General features: G+C 43.3%; 1 protein-coding gene across 1 annotated transcript in view; it reads right to left on the minus strand.

Moving 5' to 3' along the window:
* Positions 1-1,407: 1,407 nt before the first annotated feature.
* Positions 1,408-23,096, minus strand: part of ISM1 (isthmin 1) — a 39,147-nt gene continuing 17,458 nt past the window's right edge. Inside the window, exons 2-6 of the mRNA XM_065679263.1 lie at positions 18,335-18,571; positions 11,030-11,297; positions 7,813-7,956; positions 4,918-5,007; positions 1,408-3,281 (exon numbers count right to left, since the gene is read on the minus strand). Coding sequence (XP_065535335.1) covers positions 2,764-3,281; positions 4,918-5,007; positions 7,813-7,956; positions 11,030-11,297; positions 18,335-18,571 — 1,257 coding nt within the window. The 3' untranslated portion in view covers positions 1,408-2,763. The remainder of the gene's footprint in view (positions 3,282-4,917; positions 5,008-7,812; positions 7,957-11,029; positions 11,298-18,334; positions 18,572-23,096) is intronic.

Genomic DNA, 23,096 nt, shown 5'->3' on the forward strand with positions numbered 1-23,096 from the left:
CCCTGACACTTTGTTATGCTCAGCATTAATGATGTAGCAGCATTTCTCAATAGCACCATAATTTACTAATCCATAAACTGCAGGGATGTGTTTTGTGTTTGAAGAATTGTGACTGGAGAAACCCGAGACTGTAGCTCCCCCCATGCTGCCCAGTGAAGTAAAAAGCAGCGCTTTCTCCCCCATGTTGCAGAAAATACCTGTCTTCCCTACGAAGTGGCTGATCATCGAATTTGGAAAACCATGACAGTGCCCTGAGGTAGGGCAGGATAGCATAAATCCTGACTTGAACATTCAAACTAAAAGACTACTGGTATAATGCGTTTGAAATGCATTTCAAATTAGAAATTTGAAACTAATTCGAAATTAGATTTATGGGGCCTGTAGAAATTTAATTCGGACTCTACACTCACACGTATAACTATTGTGGTCTATACTACTTTTGAATTCAATGTCAGAATAAGTTGAAAAAAGTTCAGTGGAATGGGCAGAGCTGGCAGGCATAAAAAAAGAGACAGAGGAAGTTAAATTCAAGGTATTATAAATTCATATTTATCTATTTCAGATAGAGATTTTGATAGGCACAGCAAGAAAGAAAAGGTATAAAATGTGATCCTCGAGCTGCTTATGCCTTTCATCCATCTGCTGTCAATTTAACTGGCTCTGCTAGCTGGTGGCTCCTTCTTATGACCTCGCAAGAATCTGCAAAACCTGGGTTTTATAAAAATGAAGGGGCAATCCCCACGTTTACCCTCTTGCTCAACCAACTGTGTTTTGTTACTACCGGCTAGTGCTAGAATACATCCATGACTCCCCCCACCTCCAACTCCAGCCTCATCTGTGGAGATCCAATGGCTTGGCCAAGACTTCCAGCTGCTGCAGTCACCTTGGTAGGTCACTGTTGTGGATGCTCAATGGCTTTGCCAGGACCGCTGTCTCTCTGGAAACTTGGAAAGTAGAAGAGCCTCTGCAGTGTGTGCACCACTGCTCTGGTCAGAGCGGGTGTGCAGGGCCCAGGCTGCTTTTCAATCCTCCGATTTCCACCACTTGGACAAACCAACACAAGCCTGACGTTTCCCAGGCTCAGCAGACTTGCCATGCACATGTTGGTGCTGGGGGGGCATGCACATGTACATCTACCCGGGAAGCTGCAATTGACCAGCACCTGAAAGGTCACAGAGCTAGAGAAAAGCTCTACAGAACAGATGCGTGTATGTGCACAGCAGGAGGAATTGTCTTTCACGGCCAATCTTTCAGCTAAGACTGATGGCAATGCAAGATTTGCATTGCCGCTGTGTGAGGTTCCACACACACATCAGCCAACATAACCCAAAAATAGGCATTACTCTAGTAACATTTAGTCTTAATTTTCCAAAGGAAGACATGGACTTGCAGCAAGACATATTTTGGAGGATGGAACTGTGTTTATTTACCCATGGTGTAGTTTTCACCTTTCAAAAGAATGCAGGTTATCAGCTGCTTAATTACAGGATCACGTACGTAAACTGGCACTCTATCAAAATGTGGAAGTAAAACCTTTGCCTAACAACAATCTTGTTCTTGGCAGTCAAGTTCCATCTGCAAGCCTCTCATGTCAGACACATATCCCGCATGTGAGTTATTGGTACAGTTCAATAAATACTTTACAAAAATAATGCTAGCTTTTTAAAACTTATGACATTTTGACTCACCAATAGTTCCTCCCAGACAGCTTCCTGAAAGAACAGCTTCTTCTGTAGAACCTGCGCACTCGGTGTAGGGTAGATGGGGGAAAAGGGCTGGTTGCATGCTTTTTCTCAGGGAGCTTAGAAATGTGGGTTCTGATTTTCATTTTCTTTAGAAAAATGATCTTTCTTTTCTTAAAAGAAAGAAACAAACAGATCTCAACACTCTTCATGCTGAACATTGGGAAGTAACAGGGATTTTTCCTTTTATTTCCCTTTGACACGGTTTCCTCCTCTGGCCTCATCCTCCAGTGACCTATGGCATGCCCAGTTTACAGGTAGCTGCCCTGAAGATCTGCTCCCAGTGTAGAACATAAGCCCTGATGGCTGTAGCTCCATACCTGACCTGTAACTCTCGCAAAACCACTGCATTGGGCCTTTTCTGGTCCATAAGAAAACCACAGCTACATCTCCCTGCAAGCCTATCCCAGATGGACTGCAAAGACCTGAGCTGGACTGTAACAGGAAGAAAACCAAGATGAAATTGCTAGTAACTGTCTATATCCACTTTCGAGTACTACCCTTCCAAAAAAAGTCTCCCTTTCTTAGATATGATTAATCATGAAGTCAGTTATAGAGAAAACTGATGCTGTAGGTGCATTAATCTTGTAAACCGTTCCCATATGGAAGAGTGCATTCTTCAATCCTATTGTTTATAACAACTTTTCACTCTGTGCCCTTCTCAGTTGGAGCCTTGGGGCCTGATGGTGATGGCAGCTGCCCCCCCTTACCCCCATCACACTTCTGTTACAGTTGGGGAATAAAATGAAATGCACATTGTTAAATGAACGTTATCGCAGTATAAAATCCTACCAGGACAAGTTTTACGTATGTCTGTATGTAAAAATAGGTGTGTGTGAGATAGAGAGATATGTGTTTATAAATTACACACACTATGAAAAATACTTATGTATTATATTACAACTATATACATTCATTAGAAACTGATCAACCCCCGTCAAGGAGACAGTGCAGCAGCCGTTATCAGTTCTTTGGCATCCAGGAAACGAATGCTATTTTGTGTCTCAAGAGGAGGAACATCTCAGTATTCCCTTGCTTCTTGAAATTGCTTGTAGTAGTCTTCATCTGAAGGGTTCTCTGTGCACTTCTGCCCATTATTTGGAGGCCTTGCTTCATTGTATCGGCTCCAGTCACCTTTGCATATAATCCAAGGCAGAATGTCCACTTTGTAATGGAGTTCTGCTGAGAATTCAATGCTGATCAGGTTCGGCGTGCCTGCCCCTTTCCCTCTGGTAATCAGCTGCATATTATCATCATAGCAGCAGTGCTGTGCTGCAAGCGTTGTGCTTTCCAAAGAGAGCATGGAGCGGATGCAGTATCGTGCGGTGGGTTTATAGATCTCCAGTTTTTCCTTTGGACCACTCGCATCTTTCCAGCGGAAGTTTTTCCTCTTCAGTCGATCATAGATTTCAGCAGTGCTGTATGCAACTTCTCTGGGGTAGGAGCACGGGCAGCTGGGAAGATCATTGACCACTTTGTGCATATATTTCTTCAAGAACTCGCTTTTGCAGCTCATCCATCTTTCACAGCTGTCAGTATCTGTTTAAGGGCAGGAAATGGAAACTTAAGAGACATTATGCAACATCCCAGTTCGTATGATCAGTGATAACAAGTAAGTAACTGTCCAGCACCAGTGCTTTGCTTAAGAAGGAAAGGGCAGTCAGCGCTTGCCTCCCTGCAATGTGTTCTCTTGACGGATGAAGAAAGCACATGTGTGACTGCCTTTAGGGCCTCAGGCGGTGCTAGTCTGAATCATAGTGCAGCACTGTGAAAGGAAGACTCTTCAGCTTTCCTCCTACCTGGCAGATTCTAATTAAGCTGCAAGCATCCCCATGCAGCACAAGAGGGTTTACAAATTGCCATGGGTTTACAAGTGACAGAACTGAAATAGGGAAATCACGGTGATTTGATGCTGGTCTCCAGTTCGAGCCCCTAGACCACTCATCTTGTAAGAACAGCAGATTCACATGTTGAAGTTTCTCATGATGCTAGAAATGCCAAGGCGGCAGGCAAGGCCTGGACTGCTTTTTCTGAAGTTCATTATTAAGCCCTAATTCGGTCTTTCCTTTAAGTAACAAATACTTTTTCTATTTGGTCTCAACCTTCCCAAAGGGGTATTTCAAGTAACTGTCAAATGTGGAGACAGACAGCTGGCAATTGCAGCCAAAAGTGATTCAGATTCTAGAAGGGCACATGTGACATAATATTGGAGTATCTGTACATTAGGAGGATTTAATGGCACCAGAGCCATGACTTACATCTGGGATTAAAGAGATTTATAGACTAGTAGCATATTTAATACTGGCACTTTATTATTTCACAAGAGCCTGGGGAGAATCCAGTTAAACATCTCCTACCCAAAGCATTATTCAATGTGTCTGTATCATGCTACGGGCTTTAAAACTCCCTGCACATCTTGCTCCACACTTACTTAACAGGACTCTGGAGTAAGGCAAAGGCTGGGACCTCAAACTCCTACAGCAAACATCTTTGCAAAATATTTACTTAGTGATCTGTGTCCTGTTTTTTTATCTCCTTAAAGAGTCCTATTGTGCTCTACCACCATAGGAGGGAGGTGCTGGGTTACATTATTTATCCAGTTAGCCCACATCCAGTGTCAAGGAGTGGCCTCTCTATGGTTTCATTGGGGGGATGAAATCAGAATGTTACAGATGTTGAACTGAGTTTTACGTAGATCAATGTTGAGTTATGCCTTATAAAATTGCTCTGGCTAGCCCCACTGCAGCACACACAGCTATAAAACTGTGCATGCTTATAAAAGTCACTTGTTTTTTCTCAGCTGTACCTAAAATGCTTTTAAACTACCTTCCATTTGAGGCTATTTCAGCATAATGCTGAAAATTCAAAGCACAGTGTTTGATTTCCCCTCCTCCTCCATTAGCATGGAGCCTTACAGCCCTTTCTGAACTAGGACAGAGAACCACCACTTTATAATGAGAGAAGCACAGACATTTGCTAAGGCTTAAGAGGAGACAGGTTTTATGACAGAAACAAACTAAGGTTCAGATTGTAAACTTAAGCAAGATAATAAATGGCCTTTAGTACTGACATTTTTAATGGTAAACTCAAAGCCTTGGTCCTACAGCAAGAGTCAAACCAAGAAAATCTAAGGAAGTCTCTTATCTGATACTGGAAGAGTGACTAGGCTGCTTACCAACTTCAAACAGCTTGGTAGCATTGAAGTCTTCACTTCCTGCAAGTAAGCTCACTTCTGTGGCAGCTGTCCGGAAGGTATCTTCAATCCCTAAGACAAACACATGTTAGCGGTGATGGTGTTTTCCTACTAAAACACAATGAGAGCAACTGCCTCCCTGCCACCCCTCCTTCCCCAGTTCTTCAAGGTGCTTTTGTTCAGCAGGGCAGTAACCTGAGGTTGCTGCTCAAGGAGGTGTTTGTTTAAAAGTACAATGGCCGAGGCATCTCTGGTGTTCGGAGGATAAAGCATTAGCTTAGGCCAAAGGTCGAAAGTTTTCCAGTTGCAGAGCTTAGATTATATTTAAGGAACAAAGTGGTCAGTTATGAACACTGTGCAAGGGCGGTAGTGAGGGAACTGACACTGTTCCTCCTCTTCCCGATGCAAGGCTTGCCAGCCTCTCCCAGTAATTCCAGTTGGAGCTTTGCACACACTTTACCAAAAGCCACCTGGTCAGCTTTATGTGACCAGCACCTTCTCGAGAGCACAGGTCACAAGTTACAAACAAGTGTCCCAGTGGAAGCTCTACCATCTTGGGCAAAATGTGGTGTCTGAAAAGAGACAGCCTTTGTGCTACTTCTAAAACAGAGACATGCCTGAAGACAGGTAAGTTCACATCCAACCATGTATGAAGTACGAGGAAAAGTGATGCTACTACAGGAAGACTGGTGCTTGTTGGTCTCTCCCACTCTGCAGAGTTGAAAGGTGTGAGTAGGCACAAGATAAATAACCTCTCCAATCAATCCCATCTCCTACCACCTACAGCAATTAAATACCAGGATCTTCCAACAGCCTCCAGTTAAGTGTTTGCTATCAGTAGAGAGACAGAGGGCTTGCCAGAAAATGTATTAATTGGTCTTGCCAAAGTAAACATCCTCTCATTGCTGCTTTGGGTAGGCCTACCTACCAGCTCAATGCTTCCCTCGTTTCTGTGCCATGTAGCCTTAAAACAAATGTCTCTTCAAAGAAATATTTGAACAGGTTTGGGGTGTTGGTTTTTTTTTTTTTTTTGCCTTTCCATTGAATTAAAGACCTCCAAAGAGAGCAGAAAGCTCTTTAATATGTGATAACTATATGGTTAATAATGGAGCCTGTTCAGCAGCCATCTTCTTGCCAATGAACTTTCTCCTGATCTTTTGAACTGGGGCATAATAGTGGCTTGCAAAGCTTCAAAACAGCCTCAGGCTGCTCTTCAGTAAAATTATCATCGGGTTTTGCCTTAACTCCAGCAGTAGATGCAGAATAATAGATACCCAAGAACCCATTACAAGGCATTAGTTCACTGCTGGAATTATAAACAGCAGAAGCTGAGCTTTGCCCTTGTAATTCTAAAAATGTCAGCACAGCCTCAAAGAGTGAACATATTTTGCCTGCTGATCGTTGGAGGTCTGTTATATGACATAATACCTCCTTTCAAGTTTGCCACTGTTTGATGCTAGCTGGTAATAAATACTGGAGAGTATAACTGGGGGCTACATGCTCTCTTCTGGAATTAACCCCTTATTATTGCGGGTTTAGGATGTATGAGAGCATCCAGGAACATTTGTCTCCTGAAATGCCTAGCAGCCATTACCTGGCAATGGATGCGATTGCAACTCACATCTACCTGTGAGTGGGAAACTTCTATCGTTCTCACTGAGGATCCTGTGTCTTCTTTCCAGCACTGCTGACATTTCACTTCCCATCAAAAAACCTGACCTCCAGTTTAAGTATTTCTGCCTTTCTGAGTCATTAAGTAAACTCAGTGAAACGCATACCACCACAGCATGTGTTTTCACTTCTCTCCCATCTCGGGAAGTAACGAAATCGCGCATATCCCATGCATTGTGGCAACTCCTGCATCACTGCATTACACATTTGCCTAAATCTTAACAGGCAGCAGCATTTAAAGAACATCACAGGAAAGTTTTCCGTAGTAGCAGCTTTAAATGTTTATGACGTAGGTTTGAGTGATCATCCTTGCTTTCTCCACTGTGCAATGGTAAGGATGCCTCTGTTACTGGCATTTAAATGCCAATGCCTATAGATGGGTCGGAGCTAAGTTAAGGCTCCTTGGCCGTATTTTCTGCATACAGTCAAGCCAAAACTACACATTCCTTCATCCCATTGTGCACAGCTGTTGTGGAACCAAACTCTGCTGGTTTATAATTCTCCAATTATCAAACACCATGTAAGGAAACAGAGGTGACATTTCCACCTTAACATTGACTTTCCAGGACAGGAAATTTTGTAGCTTAACGCCCAACGGACCCAAAATCTCTGGAGTGAAATGCAAAGCAGGTATTTAAAGGGTTGGTTTTTTTTCCATATTAATACACATGCAGTCTTAAAGCAGCTCTGTATATATTAGGCACGAAACTTAAAAGCCATAAAGCTGAGGGGGAGCTCTTTGGTCACAAGAGAGGCATGCCCACCCGTTGCACAGCAAAACCCGAGCTCACTGAGGGGACAGCACAGCTGTTTTGAAATGCTAAAATTCATACAGATTTGTTTCCATAGAGTAGATTTCATCCCTCGGAATACAAATGTACTGTGCACAGAGATGACTGCCGTAACCTCGGAAAAGCCTGTACTTGTCTTTCGAGTCCCAGGGGACAGGGGGCTGGATCTAGCAGCGCATTATTACTAGCAAAGAACCTGCCATTTCATGAATGGCCTTGAAAACCAGTGTGGCTCTTCCCACTGGAACTCCTACGTAGCCAGAGAATGAATGGCCCCATGGCTTTGTGGACAGAATGGCTCTCCTGCCCCTTGCCTGCCTCTCCCCACTCCCCAGCTCAGTGGACACTATCACATCTGAGCCAGTGGCTCCCTGGACATCACACCCGAGCCGGCAGCTCCTGGCCATGCTCATACCTGGGCAGTTGGGCCGGTCGCAGGTCCGTGACTCAGTGGCCGTGCAGGCGTACCCGCAGGACCTCGTCCTCTTCTGGCTGCCGCTGCCGCAGGTGACGCTGCAGAGGGACCACGGGCTCCAGTCTCCCTCGCCATCCATGTAATCTGTGTGAGAACAAAGATGAGGAAGGAAATGAAGAAACAAAACTCCTACTGCCCCAAACTACTGTGTAGTGGTTTTTATTAAGCAGGCAAAACAAGAATGGAATCCAGATGTCTCTACCTGAAGCTTGGGCTAAATGCCAGGCGTAAGCCTGCTATTTAAATGGTTTTCACACTTGATGCTCCTCAGGGAAATGCATGCAACATGATTTGAAAAAATATTTCCTTTCTCTTTTGACCTTTTGGCAGCTGAGAACCCTCAGCTGCGGAGCTGGGTCATGAACTAACAGTGCACGTCTATCCACATCATTTCCCTGTGTACAGGAATATGTTTTCTGACCACAGACTAATCAGGCACAGGGTAAATGAGGTTTTCTTTTTTGTCTTTTCAAAACACACAGCAATAGCACAACAATACTCAATTAGTTTTTAGGACACAATGCATGTTGGGCTATGAGAGGCTGAGGGGCATGTGTGAAAACAGCAATTTCTTTTTCAGTCCCTGGAACAGGAAACAGACACTATAGGAATACTGCTGTGAGTATAGGGAACTGCATAGGCATCTTGCACCCAGAACAACATGCAATTTGTAGTGTTCCATGTGAATTATTAAATAACATCAAATCTGACTGTTTACTAGCAGGAACCTTCTGAAAACAAAGCATAACTCTATTCTCTTCTGGTAGACAGCCAAGGGCAAACCATACCAAGTCTGCACCACCATGAATCAGTGCCACTGTTAAGTACCTAAACACCTTAGAACCTTTGTTTGCAGAGCTACCTGTTGCACATCCCACCTTGTGAAGACCTTCAAATGGACTCCATGAACCATGCACAGTTTTCTTGCTTTCTCACTGGCCTCCCCTGCTTCAGCATCATCTCTTGCTACGAATGTCTGGCTTATTGGATTTCTCTGCAGCCTACAGGAGATACTGGACTGACGCTATGATCATAACTCGCAGCCTTTGCTCACTGGGGTTAAAGCAGCACTGGTAGCAAAGCAAAACTGGGCTTAGTGACTCTGAGCCAGCCTTGCTCTATTGGGCTGGATTTGTATGTAGAGGCAAGAGCCAGGGACAGATCCCTGCATGCACTGGCCTCTGTGCTGCATGCGATTCCCACTCCCCCCTCATTGCCATGCTGTCTGTGGGCTTCCTGAGCTGGTTAGTAGAACACGTAACTTGATTTGTACCATATGTAATGACTGATGACAACTCTGTGGGGTGCTATTAAACATTTATTGCCAGGAGTATGGCAAGGTTATATATCTCACTCGCAGCAAGCTGCCTAGATGCGAGCTCCTTGTGGCTAGGACCTCGTGTGCTTTTCCTCCTTTTCTTACATGGCTGCCAATCGGGAAGCCACCACACTGGAATCAAGCGTCCATGGTGGATGGGAGCATGGTTAATGCTTGTATGCAAAATCCTGGGAGGACAAGGGAAACAGAGCCATGAAGCGATGGGTGGTACTAGCATAAAAGCCTTATACGGGTAGGATCTGCTGCTAGGACAAACAAGGAGTGATGGGTTCAGACTGAAACAGGAAAGATTTAGGTTAGATATAAGGAAGAAGTTCTTCACTACGAGGGTGCTGAGGTACTGGAATAGGCTGCCCAAGGAAGCTGTGAATGCCCCATCCCTGGCAGTGTTCAGGGCCAGGCTGGATGAGGCTTGGAGCAATCTGCTCTAGTGTGAGGTGTCCCTGCCCATTGCAGGGGTTTGGAACTGGATGATCGTAAGGTCCTTTCCAAGCCAAACCATTCTGTGTTCCTAGGATTCTATGATCCTCCTGTCCAAGGCCAATGGCACATGACATTTTAGGTTAGCCCACGAAGGCCAGGAGACTTTCTCGATCAGTACGGTGCTCTGGTGTACTGTAGAGAGCTCTGGGACAATTTTTAGGCCTACCTACCTAGTGTTTATACTGCTGTGTGAAACACAGAGTATCTACTATTAAATATGCCACATTAGGTTTTCAGCTGGAGCACAACCTGTTCTTCCCCTTTTTATATCTGTAATGCTTATTAATGTTTTTCTACCACAATTATTTGCAAAAGCAATTTTATTTTACCTGCCTAATATATGAACTCTTGGCAATAAAGTGTGCCCACAAATAAATACAGGCGCAGAAAGAAAAGACAGACTTTAATCTTCTGGCCACAAAATTTAATACGTATGTATGTGTTTAAATACAGGATTCCATGAGAAGTCTCTTGCAATTGTTAAGGCTCTAGGACTGCAAGAAAACCAAAACAGGGGAAAAATAAGACTGAATCAGTGCACGAGAGCCACTCTGCAGTATTTAGGGAACGCCACAGAACTGCCAGGGTAAAAGTACTGTGGCTTCGAAGCCCTGCTCTAACAACATCTTCTGGATTTACGTTTGCATACACCTTGAATACGAGAGTCTCTGTGCTACCTGTGAGCACATACTAGTTCACCTCCCTTGAGTCCTTCCCATGCGGGCAGTTACAGCCCGCTGGGGCAGTGAATGACTGTAGCTCCCCTCTGTTTCTAGTTTCTGCAGCTGTTTCACGCAACAAGCTGAAAACAATTGTTTTCACCATGACACATCTGGAAGAGAATTACACACGCAAATACACAATGTTCCTGCTGCATATGCCACTCCCCACACATGCACCAACATAATTCATCTTATTTGTGTATCCACCAAATACTACCATGTCTTAGATCTCGCGCATTTATCCAATAATTACATTTGGGTTCCCAGACCACCGCACAACTCTAAATTTGTACTTCTCCTTCCTCTAAAAATAAATGTGAAACCTTGTTTCCTTTGCTTTTAAAAAAAGTACACTTAGGACTAAAAAAAGGTCCTTTTATGGGATAACTGGTATGATTTTCAAGATTATAGACTTACCAGTGGAATGCAGCTACCACAGTACAGCCTGTGCATCTGCACAGCTTTGTATTTAGAAGCTGATGAACAAAAGCCACATGTTGAAAAATCCTGTTTTGCTTGGCACGCTCTCAGCGATGCCTCGCCATTCTCATTTCCCCCAAACTCATTTTTACAATCCCAAGATGCCCATACGAGGCCTGGAATGCAAACTTACCATACTCTGGCTGCTCCTTGGACTCAAATGTCCGGTGACTGGGTGCATGACTATCCCACCCACCGAGAGGGTTTAGGAAGTTGCTGTCCTCAGTAGTGCTGTCGTACTTGTAGTCCTGGTCACCGCTGCTCATGCGAGTCAAGGTGGAGGACCTTTGCCACCAGTTTCTCCATTCAGGCGATGGGACTGGCCAGCTAGGCTTGCTGCTCTCTTTCTGCAGATCCTTGTCTGTCTCGGTGTCAGGGCCATCCACCACTTCAATGGTAACCTATGGGATTCAAACCAGACCAGCCTGTCTGTCAGTGTCTCCTCCTAGTCGGTGGGAAACTTTCTATACAGTGAAGACAAGTGACTGGTGTTGCCCTGCAAAGGGGCTGTGTAATACTGTAGGGTTCACATGTTGTAAACCATATGTGGGTTACTGAGCCCAGAGATATGCAGCGGCTGAGTGATTCCTTCTGCTACCTCTGCTGAATCAGACCTTGGAACAAAGGCTAGGAAAAACCCTGCAGAAAATAATAACCCATGCTGTGCCTAAAAGCTTTGCAGGAGAATTCTCTGCCTTATGTGGAAAAGATGTTTAAAGCCTAACATACATGACCAGGGAAAAGAAACCCAAATCTGATACTCTGATTATGCTGAGGCTCATTTTGAGGCAAGCATGAAGCACACCAGTGTGCAGAACCCGTTTCAAGGACTTGGACTGGCTCAGGATAGGGCTGAGTAAGACCAGGAGTGCAGATGTGGAACATGCAGTGCGCAGGGTCTGCCTTGCCCTACAGCAGCTCAGCCCAGCCCCTTGCATGGCCCATCCTGTGGCACCAGTGCTTCCAATGCATCACGGGTGGGCTGTCACCCAGCACGTGAAACCACATGCTGCCGTGATGAGAGCCAGCAGCTCTTCCAGCCATCGCTGAGTAAGTCACTGCTAAGTCCTCTGAAGTAGGTCCTCCTTATGTGCTGGAGTACAATGATACACAACTCGTTCATGGTTTCTATGGGAGCCCAGAGCCAAGACTCAATGCTTGCTGCCCAATTCCCTCACAGACACATGAACGTAAATACAATTCTACACAGGAACACCCCTTGATTACTCCTTCTCTGTGTCAAACAATGTGCAATTACGGAACTCTTGGATAAATACTGTGCGTGCATATAGGTGGCTATTTAGGTAGAAATAGGAACTAGCCATCGGAAACTCCAGCTCTGTGAGTCACGCAAGCATTGTGTGGCCACAGAGAAATCGCAAGTGCTCTGATGCTTCATATGTGGCTCAGTGATTACAATGGACTGGCTAAACAACCATGATACAGCATTGACTATCAGATAGATCTATAAGGTCTAATATAGGCATGGATGTATTCTTCATGGTTTACAGATTTAGAAAGCAGTCTTTCAGGACATTACTCCATGAAAATTGGGTTGTGTAAAACCAGGAATAACAGAATAATGTTCTGTTATACTAAAAAAACAGTTACCCAGCTCTGTGGATTTGTATTGTGGATTAAAGGTTTCATTTTATACAGTTATTATTAGCAACATCACAAGACACACACATGAAGAAGAACAAAAAGAGTGTCCATGTTTCTTCAGCTACCTGCGTGCCACAGAGGAGCGTGACATAGACAAAACCCAGAGCTGCTGCCATAGCTTCGGAGCTGCCAACACAGCTGCACAGACAATACCCACACACCCTTTTTTGGAGAAAGGGGATTTTGCATCTATTTCATGCTTTGCATTTGACCATAGACCAAGCCATTGAAATGAAATGACTCTGAGGCTACTAAGAAGCTCCACTGGGAGAAAGAGCAAGAGCGAGGGAAAGTGCAGTTGTCAGCCTAATAGCATCTTTACACAAGAGATATTTCACTCCCAGGCTAAATATGGCCTTGGAATGATTACTTCATTAAACCTCAGTTTCTACAGACCAAGAATTAAAATGGATTTCATAAGTTTGAAGACATGAGGGTTAGTGCAGGGATTCAAAAGTGTTGCATCTATCCAAGAAAAACAGAGTTTTCACAATAAGTGAAAGGAAACAGTGTTACTGAGCGGTCGCAAGGCTTTAGTACTGCCCATGTGAAAATTAGTAGGACTCCAGTATTGTAGTAGCAAGTATATTTAAGACCACATTAACTCTGTAAGCAATAACTCAGCAAAGTGGAAAAAACCCAAAAGCAACATAAGCCCAAACAAAAAAAAAAACCCAAAGCAAACAAAACCTTCTCATAAAAAAGGCAGGGGGCACTTGATAACCATTCCATTTGCTTTGGAAATCTGTGGTTATGTGATAGTCAACCAGCGTGAACTCGCATTGCTTCAGGCAGGTACAGTTTGAAGAACCATAGGGATTTGATTTGAAATCCTTATTCAGGATGCCAAGTCAGTTTAAGCAAAAGAGGGTTTGTAGGGACAGAGAAACTCCTGCTGAGCTTTGTGCTGCAAAGAGAGGCAGGTGTAACACACAAGCTTGCAGCACTGTTAGACCTCACCAGAACTCCAACAGCACTGCCACTAACTCACTTTCAAGACGTGTCTGTGCAATCAGATATCCCTCTTCAGTCTGCTTTTACTACCAAAGAGGCTTATTACAGAGGCCCTTAAAATGAGTTTCCCAACACGCTGCCTATTTAAAAACTGAACATAACCAAAGCAAAATCCAATGCTGACACACATCTGTATTCCTCTCTCTGCTGCTTTAAGCTTTGATTACTGAGTTATTTGTTTAAAATGTAGCATAAAAAACATAGAGTGAAAGAAACTTGGGATTGTCTGAACTGCTGCTCTTGGAGATGAAAAACAAAGGCAGCTTCAGCTGACTGTAAATCTGTGTGTTTCAGGGACTCAGCCCCATTTACCTCCCATGGACCTTCCAGAAGCAGGGAGGAAATCAGTGAGTAAGCCTTGTAGTCCCTCCATAGTATGACCCAAAGTCAGGGCAGAGGGGAGAGAAGAGGCTGTTGCTTCAGGTGAGCTATTGTTCCCTATCCCAGCCTGAAATCTTGAAAATCCAGTATTCACTGAATTCATCCCAGTCCTTACAGACAGACTTAACATTAGCCCATGACTGCACACACATGGTACATGTACCTGACACACAAACACACGTCTTGTTTGATCGGTTTCCACACTGGGGGTTGTTTATAGAAAGGAAAAAGTGATCAGATCTAGAGTAGTTAAAACCAGGCATTTAAAGCAGCTCTGGAAAAGCTTTCACGCTGTGTAACTACTCCAACAAAAACATGTTCTCTCAAAAATTAAGAAATAGATCTGGTTTAGGACTTCTATCTTGGAGACTGTTTAAAAAAACTTCTTTTCCTCCGATTTTTTCTTCCAGTGACTATCAAAACTATAGAGATTATTTACTTTTTTTCCTCAAGCTTCCAAAAATGTCTGTGGTAACGTGGGCCTGGTCTAAATCCACAGTCATCTCCAGAAGTATTCAAACCTAAAATGAAGTCACTTCTATGGCTGTGTGCGCTACAGATAATGATGTTCCTCTAAAAATGGTTAAAAACAATTGGCATAGGTACATTAAAACAACAGATTTGCAGTCACCTTCTAACGAAACAAACGGATCAAGCACAGATGTCTTGAGACACCAACATCCAAGTTTCTCCTGGCCAAAACTATACAGAAGATAAATATATCCCTGCCTGTTGGAGTGCACATAAAGTTCAGTGTACTTCATCCTGTTTACTGAGACCATGTTTCTGAATCCCCTTTAACGGCATAAACATTGCCCTAAGCAACTGGAAGACCGTGTTTCAGGAAGAACTACATTTGCAATGTTGTGCAAGCACTGGATTCCGTGATATTTCTATCCTCTGCTTCCTTGATGTGGATTTTCCACGCAGAACTTGCCGTTCCGTAAAGGTGGATATGTGCAAGTCAGCAATGAGGTCACTGTAACAGCAGAACATTGTAAGATATTGAAATGGTAGATGTAGGTTTACACCACACAACTTCAGTTAAAATGGTATCAGTAGTGACACCAATTCAATTCTGGTTGTGTCTTGGCGGCTCACTCAGTACAGTTTGCTGGACTTGATGAAAAGTGAAGGACCCGCAAAATTCGCTGGCAGCAAATAAGGCAATGATGAGAAAAGCCCCTCAGAAAGGGAAAATTAGCAGGTTCCTAAACACCTCCCATTTGATTTCATTCTGTTACTCACAGATAAGAACAATTCTATCTTACTCTGAATAATAACCCTGCCCAATTGCAAGTCTGAATAGGCATCCCTTGGCTACTTCATCAAACGAGTGCAAACCTACACGGAAGGGAATTTCCACTTGTGAAAGGAAGTGCAAATAAAATGTGTGATCAGTTTTGCAATCACCTCCTCATCCAGAAGTCTTCCAGGAACGGACAGAATTGATAAAATGACAAAAAAGAAGAAAACCAATTCTCCAAACCAAATGCCAGCCTTTGCCCAACAGCAGCTACTGCAGTTACTCTCAAACAACCAGTGTGGAAGCAATGCTAAAGCATAAAATGCCACTTGAAATGATGGGTGATATTACAAGGCTAGAACGCCTTAAAAAGACCAGTAAGAGTTGTCCTGATCTTGCACACAAAGAGTCACATTGCATTTGGATTACTGCAGCTCCAACTGTTGTTTCCGAAGTTTTTCCTAGAAGTCCACTGTATTTATGTTTGATTGTCACCTGATAAATACAGTGTTATCTGGGAGCACGTTAATTGTCATAATTCCTGTGATGGCGTCCTGATACCTAACCTTTCTGAAAGAGCACACAACCAGAGCATGATACAGCAATTGCCATCTCATGGGAAACCAGAGAAGGAATGGACGTAAAGAGAGCCCATTGGAGTATCTTCAACCTGCTTTTCAGGCTGAGGTTCATGCCTGTTTATTAGGGTTTTTAAAATTTCCAGGTATAATTTCCCCTAAAAAAATGTTATTTTTGGTCTACGTAGGTTTGTACTAGTTTTCTACTAGTAGAAACAAAAAGAAGCTGTGGACCTTCGAGAAGTAAATGTGGCCACTGTGCTAGATAACACACACAGGCTTTTTTCTCCGTTTCAATCTCACAGTCCTAAGAGGACTCTCAAATTAATACCCCCAGGGTTGTAATTTGCAGAGCCTGAAGCCATCGTGCAAAAGGCAAAACGAGCATCGATTTGGCTCTCACCTGCCAAACAGCTGATGAGAAATGTGCAAGTCAACAGCTGGCATTATTTCCATTCAGGTCAGTGCAGTACTGTTTAAAGAGAAAGAATTCACTGTAATCCTGGGTTTCCCAACACAGTAAGCCACCTTTTAGGAAAAGAAATAAACTTTCACTGACTCTGTAATGAACTAATAGGAGTTGTATCTCCATGAGGCCTGGCCTGCTGCAAGACTGTCAACCAGGAACTTAAAGCAGATTTGCATATCCTTATAACGCACCTAAGTAAGCAGAGTAAGCATAACGCAGAACTTAAGGAGCCTGTTTCAGAACGAGCTGATCTTGTGCACAAGAGCTCTGGGATTAATGTTGCCCAATGTTTTCCAGTTTACAGGACCAGGCTTCCCAGTTCTCAGAGTCCAGCAACTCTGCTGACACATTTCCAAGATCAGGTGGTGGAAAAAGAGGTCATAGCAGAAAGCACTTCCTATAGAGACAATCCAGAGAAATGTTTCCATTTATCTATTCCCTGGGTCTAAACATTAGACGCTGTTACCAATCAGAGAAGGTTGTTTTTTCCCCTTGTCTTCCTCTGTGGTTTACATACTGTTCAAACAATGATGTTACACTATTTACCTCATGCCACAATCTGGGGCCCCTATACTTCCCTACCTTCCTTTCCTAAGGCTTTCTGGAAGGCCTGTCCTAGTGTGAGGGATGTACACAGTCACCACATGTTGAGCAGGTTTACTACCTTGGCCCATCAAATATTGGCCGTGCCATTGATCCAAATCTGTTCAACTTCTTAACATTGTAAGCCATCTATGTCACTGGAGACAGCTTGCACTCACCTGAACATAGAATCACAGAATAGTTTGAGTTGGGACATTAAAGTTCATCCATTTCCGACCCCCTACCACAGGCAGGGACACCTTCCACTAGACCAGGCTGATCCAAGTGCTGTCCAGCCTGGCCTTGAACACTGCCAGGGATGGGGCAGCCACAGCTTCTCTGGGCACCCTGTGCCAGCGCCTCAGCACCCTCACAGGGAAGAATTTCTTCCTGATGTCTAATCTAAATCTTCCTTCTGTCAGGTTAAAGCCATTCCCCCTTGTCCTGTCACTACAGGCCCTTGTAAAAAGTCCCTCTCCAGATTTCTTGTCAGCCCCTTTAGGTATTGGAAGACTGCTATAAGATTTCCCCTGAGCATTCTCTTTTCCAGCTGAATAATCCCAACCCTCTCAGCCTGTCTCCACAGGAGAGGTGCTCCAGCGCTCTGATCATGTTGCTCTCTCACCAACAGATTTATTATATCTTTATGTACATACTTCTTAGACATATCAAAAGAATGGTAATTTTGTGGGCTGGGGAACTATACGAAGCCAGGAATTAATTTAACCAGAAAACCAGTTCTGTTAGTGTATTGTTTTTATAAGTACATCTTAGGCAGAACAACATTTCACGTTATTGTTTTGGGTAAAAAAGACTGCTTATTAATGCCAATTTTGCTTTAAGGCTCTGAATTTAAAAACAAATCACTCATTTTTTCCTCTTTCTAATCCTTGACGTTTCAAGATGCAAGTGGCTTGTAAGAGGCCATTCCAAACCCAAGAACAGTTTGAGGAATAACAAAGTTTCTTGCAGTCAACTTTTTTTTCTTAACTACAGGCAGCTGCTGCAGAGATTAAGTCTTGGTTCCGTACCGAGGACCACGTTTTGAGGTGAAACTTAAAGACTTGCTGTCTTATAACCTTTGGGGATGGTTGCATTTTCTAATAGCATGCCAAAATAGATGCTGTTTGAAAGCGTTTGCAACAGAGAATTGAAAACAGAATTTGAAATGCCCATTTAATACCGACAAAGACAATATGTTCCAAAATGGCACCAGCAAAGATGGCTTTAGTATCATAAATGGGTCTGTAATGATGTTCACACTTACGCAATCAGCACTATCCAAAGAGAAAATAAAACCAAAAATGAAATTTATGCATTCAGTTAAGGCAAAAATTACAATATAGATGTGTATATATTATATTCATTCTTTCTTGGTGCTACTGGTAGAGAGACAGGGTGTCCTGACTGCATGTCACAGAAGCCAGGCTGAAAGTTGTCATGGTTCAGTAAAACATTTTGTGCAGCTCACAAAAAACCCCACACATTAACATAAATTTGTACCTGAATGTTGGGATTCTGCCCATTGATATCTGCTTTTGACAGGTCGGGGAAGTTTGGGAGATCCAGGAGGAAAGATCTGGGGCCATCTCTTTGCAAGGACGTATGCCCATTCTCCTGCCTGAAGCGCTGCTTGGGGAATGGCCGGTGGGCAGCTTGGAGATCGGGGTATTCTCTTCTGTCCTCGGGATTCAAGGTGAAGCTGTCTTCAGGAGAATGGTCATCTGCATTGAGTGTGTTCTGGGGAGAAAAGCAAGGCACTGTAACAACAGAGAGCATGCAGTCCTGCCAGTGCCCCGTCTCCAGCCTCCCGCCAATGATGGTTGCAGCACATGGACCATTACTCATTCCTGAGACACAGAACTTATGACTTGTATTTTCTAGGGTGCATCTGACTCTCACTGAAATATACTTAGTGACAGCGGTGTGAATCTGTAACCCACCTGAAACAAGATAAACCGGAGTCAGACTTGGGTGCTTAGCTTTTTCAGGCTCCTCTAACCAGAGTCAGACTTGGGTGCTTAGCTCTTTCAGGCTCCTCTAACCAGAGTCAGACTTGGGTGCTTAGCTCTTTCAGGCTCCTCTAATCAGAGTCAGACTTGGGTGCTTAGCTCTTTCAGGCTCGTCTAACACTCCAGCCTTGTGGTGGGCATTTACACTTTGACACAAACATCTAACCTAGAGCAAATCTGGAAACAAATCTGGAAACATTATGCAACCCCTGGGAAATCAAACAACATCACATTAAACATGTCCCTAAAATAGTGAAAAGTATCTTTATTATAAATGGTTTTAGTTTGCTTTGATCCAAAGTGGAGCAAAAACACTGCCTAAATGCATGTTGAAATTTCTGGTATTAAAAGATCCTACCGCTGAACTGGCAACCTCCCCTTCCCTCCCCTCAGTCTGCAACAACTTCCCATCTCGTCGCCTGTGTTCCTCACCCAATTTCTCTGGTCTTGAACATCTGAACCTTCCTTCCTCTGGGATCTCATTTTCATGTTTGCCTAATGGTGGGATTGAATTTCACCAAGTTGTGGGTCAGCGGTTAATGCTTTTGTTATTGTTGAGTATACTTTCGGGTGTTGTAGTACATTACAGCAGGCTGCCTTGGAACCAGTAGCACTGCTGCCACTGCCTTTGACCTCACTGAGGAGACACATTTAGTATCAAAACACTGGCTTCCCGGGTTAGGACCGGCCTGGGGACTTGGGAAGGAAACCAGTCCAATCTTCTTATGGCTACAAAAAATGCATGGGGCAGATTGAGCGCAGGTTTTGCATTTGACTCAGCTGAAAAATGTTAGGCTTGAGGTCTTAGTACGACTGCCTGGGGAGCTTTTATTTTCAGTTCATAAAAAGACAGCAAGCATGGAGAGGGTAAATGTTAAAGACCTATCTTTTAAAACAAGCACAATTAAAGTGGAATGGCCACATGTGATTCTGGCTCTACTGAAGCATATTTTTGCCAGCATTTCTGGTTAAACGCAATCTCCATCCAGCTCTCCTGGCTCAAATTAAGCTAGCATACCTTTTGTTAAGCTCTCAGATAGATAACAGTGCCAACGCCTTTTCTTTTACTTTGTGTTTATTTGCTTAGAAGGTTCTAAATTGACCTTTGAAGAGATTTTTACAATATAATCTGTGCAAGTTATGGGAAAATACCCAGTGACTTAACTAAACCAAGATTTAAGAGTTAATCTGGGACTAAGTGAAATAGTCTCAAGCAAAAAGCTAAGGTGATTCTCCTCTGCTCTCCTCTGCTCTTGCTGCTGCACTGCAAATGAAAACAGCAAAAGCGGATTTAGCAGAATTAATGTTGTCTTGGTATTTTCATGGTCAGAATGGTTATACTCGAATGTGTAAAAGTCCCCTTTGGCACTTTCGATACACAGTGTAGATGCAAAAAGTCCAGTCTGAATTAGCGCAGCGCTAAAACTGTATGTTCTCCTGACAGTGTGTATTGCTTTAAGGCTAAACCAAGAATGCTTCTGTTTGCTGAAGACCAGGTAGGACTTTCAGATGCTTGGGTGGGCCACCCATTAACACATCCCTCATTCAATACAAAGTAGAAAGCAAATCACACAGCAGCAAGCTCTGGTAAACAAAACTGGAAGTCACTTAGCTGGCTTTAGGTTCCTTACCCATACGCTAGAGCTTTAATTTAACACTTATCAAGCAGAATTTAACTGCAGACTTCTTCGTACATGAGGATTAAATGGCTTCTCAGTTATGTCTGACTAACAATGAGGTGTAATTGTGCCGATATTAAATTACTTCAGACAGGAACCAAAAAAGATGTGCTACTTAACTAGTTTTTTTCTGGGACATCGTGCCCATAATCTTACCTTTATTGAAAATAAAGTAAGATTTTATTAAGAAATAATAAAATCCTCACACACAATTTCATACTTGCCCTAGCTGCTTGCCACTCCAGGAGCATCCTTGATGTGCCACATTAACATACCGTACAGCTAGAGCTAGCCAAGGACTTCAGAGACCTTCATTTAATTCTCTGATAAGACTTGCTGTGTGATCTTGGCAGGTCATGGTCTGTCTGTGCCTCAGTGGGGATAACAGCACTTCCCTTCCTCACTGTGATGTTTGCGGGGAGCTCGGCAACTACAATTATAAGGGCTATATAAAAAGTTTTTAATAGTGTCAGACAGATGGAATATCACATGGAGCTAGTTAGAATATTGTCATGGTGAAGTAATGACATCAGGCTGATCAGGCCCACTACCAAGCTGCTTGGGGCAGGGACTGTCATTAATTACAGACTGAGTTGGGGCTGTTTAAGAAGAACTGAGGGGGAACATGGTAACTGCCCTGTCCCAAAGGCTGCTGCAGTGAGGAGGGGAATGGAGCACTCTGCTTGCTCTGGGTGGACACAATCAGAACACCCCAGTCCAATGTTAGCTACGTATTTCCAGTGGTGGTGACGGCCAAGCCTTGTCCCCCACTTTGGCAAGGGAGGAACATGGAGTTTAAGCCTTTAAGAGCAGGGTTGACTAATGGCTGGCAGGAATGACACAGGATAAATAGTGTGTCTGCAGCCTAAAATCAGTGCTACTTCTTGCAGTCCCCTTCATGCTAGGACAAGCCCATGCTATTTCTCCTTGGGGCTTGTGTGTCATACTGCAATACAAGCAAACAGAAATGCTCAGTACACAGCATTATTTCACTTATCTGCTCATAGTACCATGAGCAAAAGACCATTTATACCCAGTTTCTAAGATGGAACAGAATGCCTGTTGTTTAAGTAGATAGTTCTTGCTGTAGTGTCTAAGCTGATTTGCAGTATTATTAGAAATTTATATTTCTGGTAAAAAGATAAAAGAACCTGCTATCAATCATAAGTGAGCTTGAATTGTGTGTGAAGAGAATATGGGCTCGCGCTGTTCTACTGCCTTAACTCAGGCAAAGGCTCCTCCAGGGCCCATCAAGCAGGAAAAAGTGTGTCCTTCCTGCAATGTCAGCGTCCTTTGTGAAGAAAATGAAGCTAAGAGACTAAATATATTCTCATCTTCTTATTTCTACATTATTTTACATGCTTATGCCTCACACTGTTTATTTTAAGGCGTACACAATTTGTATTCCCATTGCCTCTGGGAAAGCGCGTTGCTTGCCTTCCTTTAAAAGCTGTATCACTTCATTCTGAATCACTGACTCGGTTTCTCTGAAGTTCTGACGTTCCCAATTCAGGCACATTGGTTTTTTACTCAAATGATGCATCTGCTTGAAATACTTTCAGATAAATCACTTTTTTTCCTTCACTTAACGGCATTATTCACAACTCATTTCCATTAAGATGATTTTTTGGGGTTATTCATGCCTGCTGCCAGCTACAGTTCTGCTGCCCCATGGGATCAGATATTTATAGACGTTCCTAATACAAAACCAGTTTAGGATTTCTGGGTGTTCCAAGCATGAGCAATATATAAGGGAAGGAACACATTATTGATAGCTGTGTAACAAGGCAATGAAATAAACCCTACAGAGAGAGAATCTGCCATACACATTGTATTCTAGAATAACACACCTCTCCTTATACACTTATCTTATACACTGATAAAGAGAGGGTAATAGTGCAGCACATACCCACATCTTTTTGTTCATCTGTAAACCAGGGAAGAAGAGCAATACATCGTGAGGATAACTCTAACTGTTGGTGATCCAGGTAGGACCTGGTAGGGTTTAAAACACCAAGAGACAATCCCACATGCAGGAAAAGTTTCCTACCTGACACTGCAGTTTAACTTTTCAATAATCAAATAGGTATTCCAACACCCTCCACTGCCCTTCTGTTTTGTTTCTCCCTCTGTCCCATTAGCTCCAGGGAAGTACTACTGGGGAAAGTACCATTTCTCTTCCCCATAAAGAAGTTAGAAATAGGAACTTGTAAAAATACCAAACTGGGGAAAAGGGAATTTCTCTGCATTTTTGGCATGTGAGGAATCCATCTCCCTCTTCTCTTCCTTATTTTAATTCCATTTCCAGCTCTGGAAAAGCAACAAAGACAGGATAAGTAAGGAATGACTGGAGCTACAGAAAATATTCTGGAGCAGCTGCTCCTTCCCTGTCCTTCGTATTTCTTACCTTCCTTCATTCCCTCCCCACTTGCCAAACTAAGGGCACATTCGCAAGCATTGCTAATTATGGGGTTGAAAGAATTTGGGAAAACTGATGCAACTTGTATCCCTAACAGCTCCCAGACAGCAAGGGAATCTACTACCAAATCCCCGCTGCAGCTACATGGCTTTTTT

This window comes from Lathamus discolor, chromosome 5 (assembly GCF_037157495.1).
Source record: "Lathamus discolor isolate bLatDis1 chromosome 5, bLatDis1.hap1, whole genome shotgun sequence".
Lineage (NCBI taxonomy): Eukaryota > Metazoa > Chordata > Aves > Psittaciformes > Psittacidae > Lathamus > Lathamus discolor.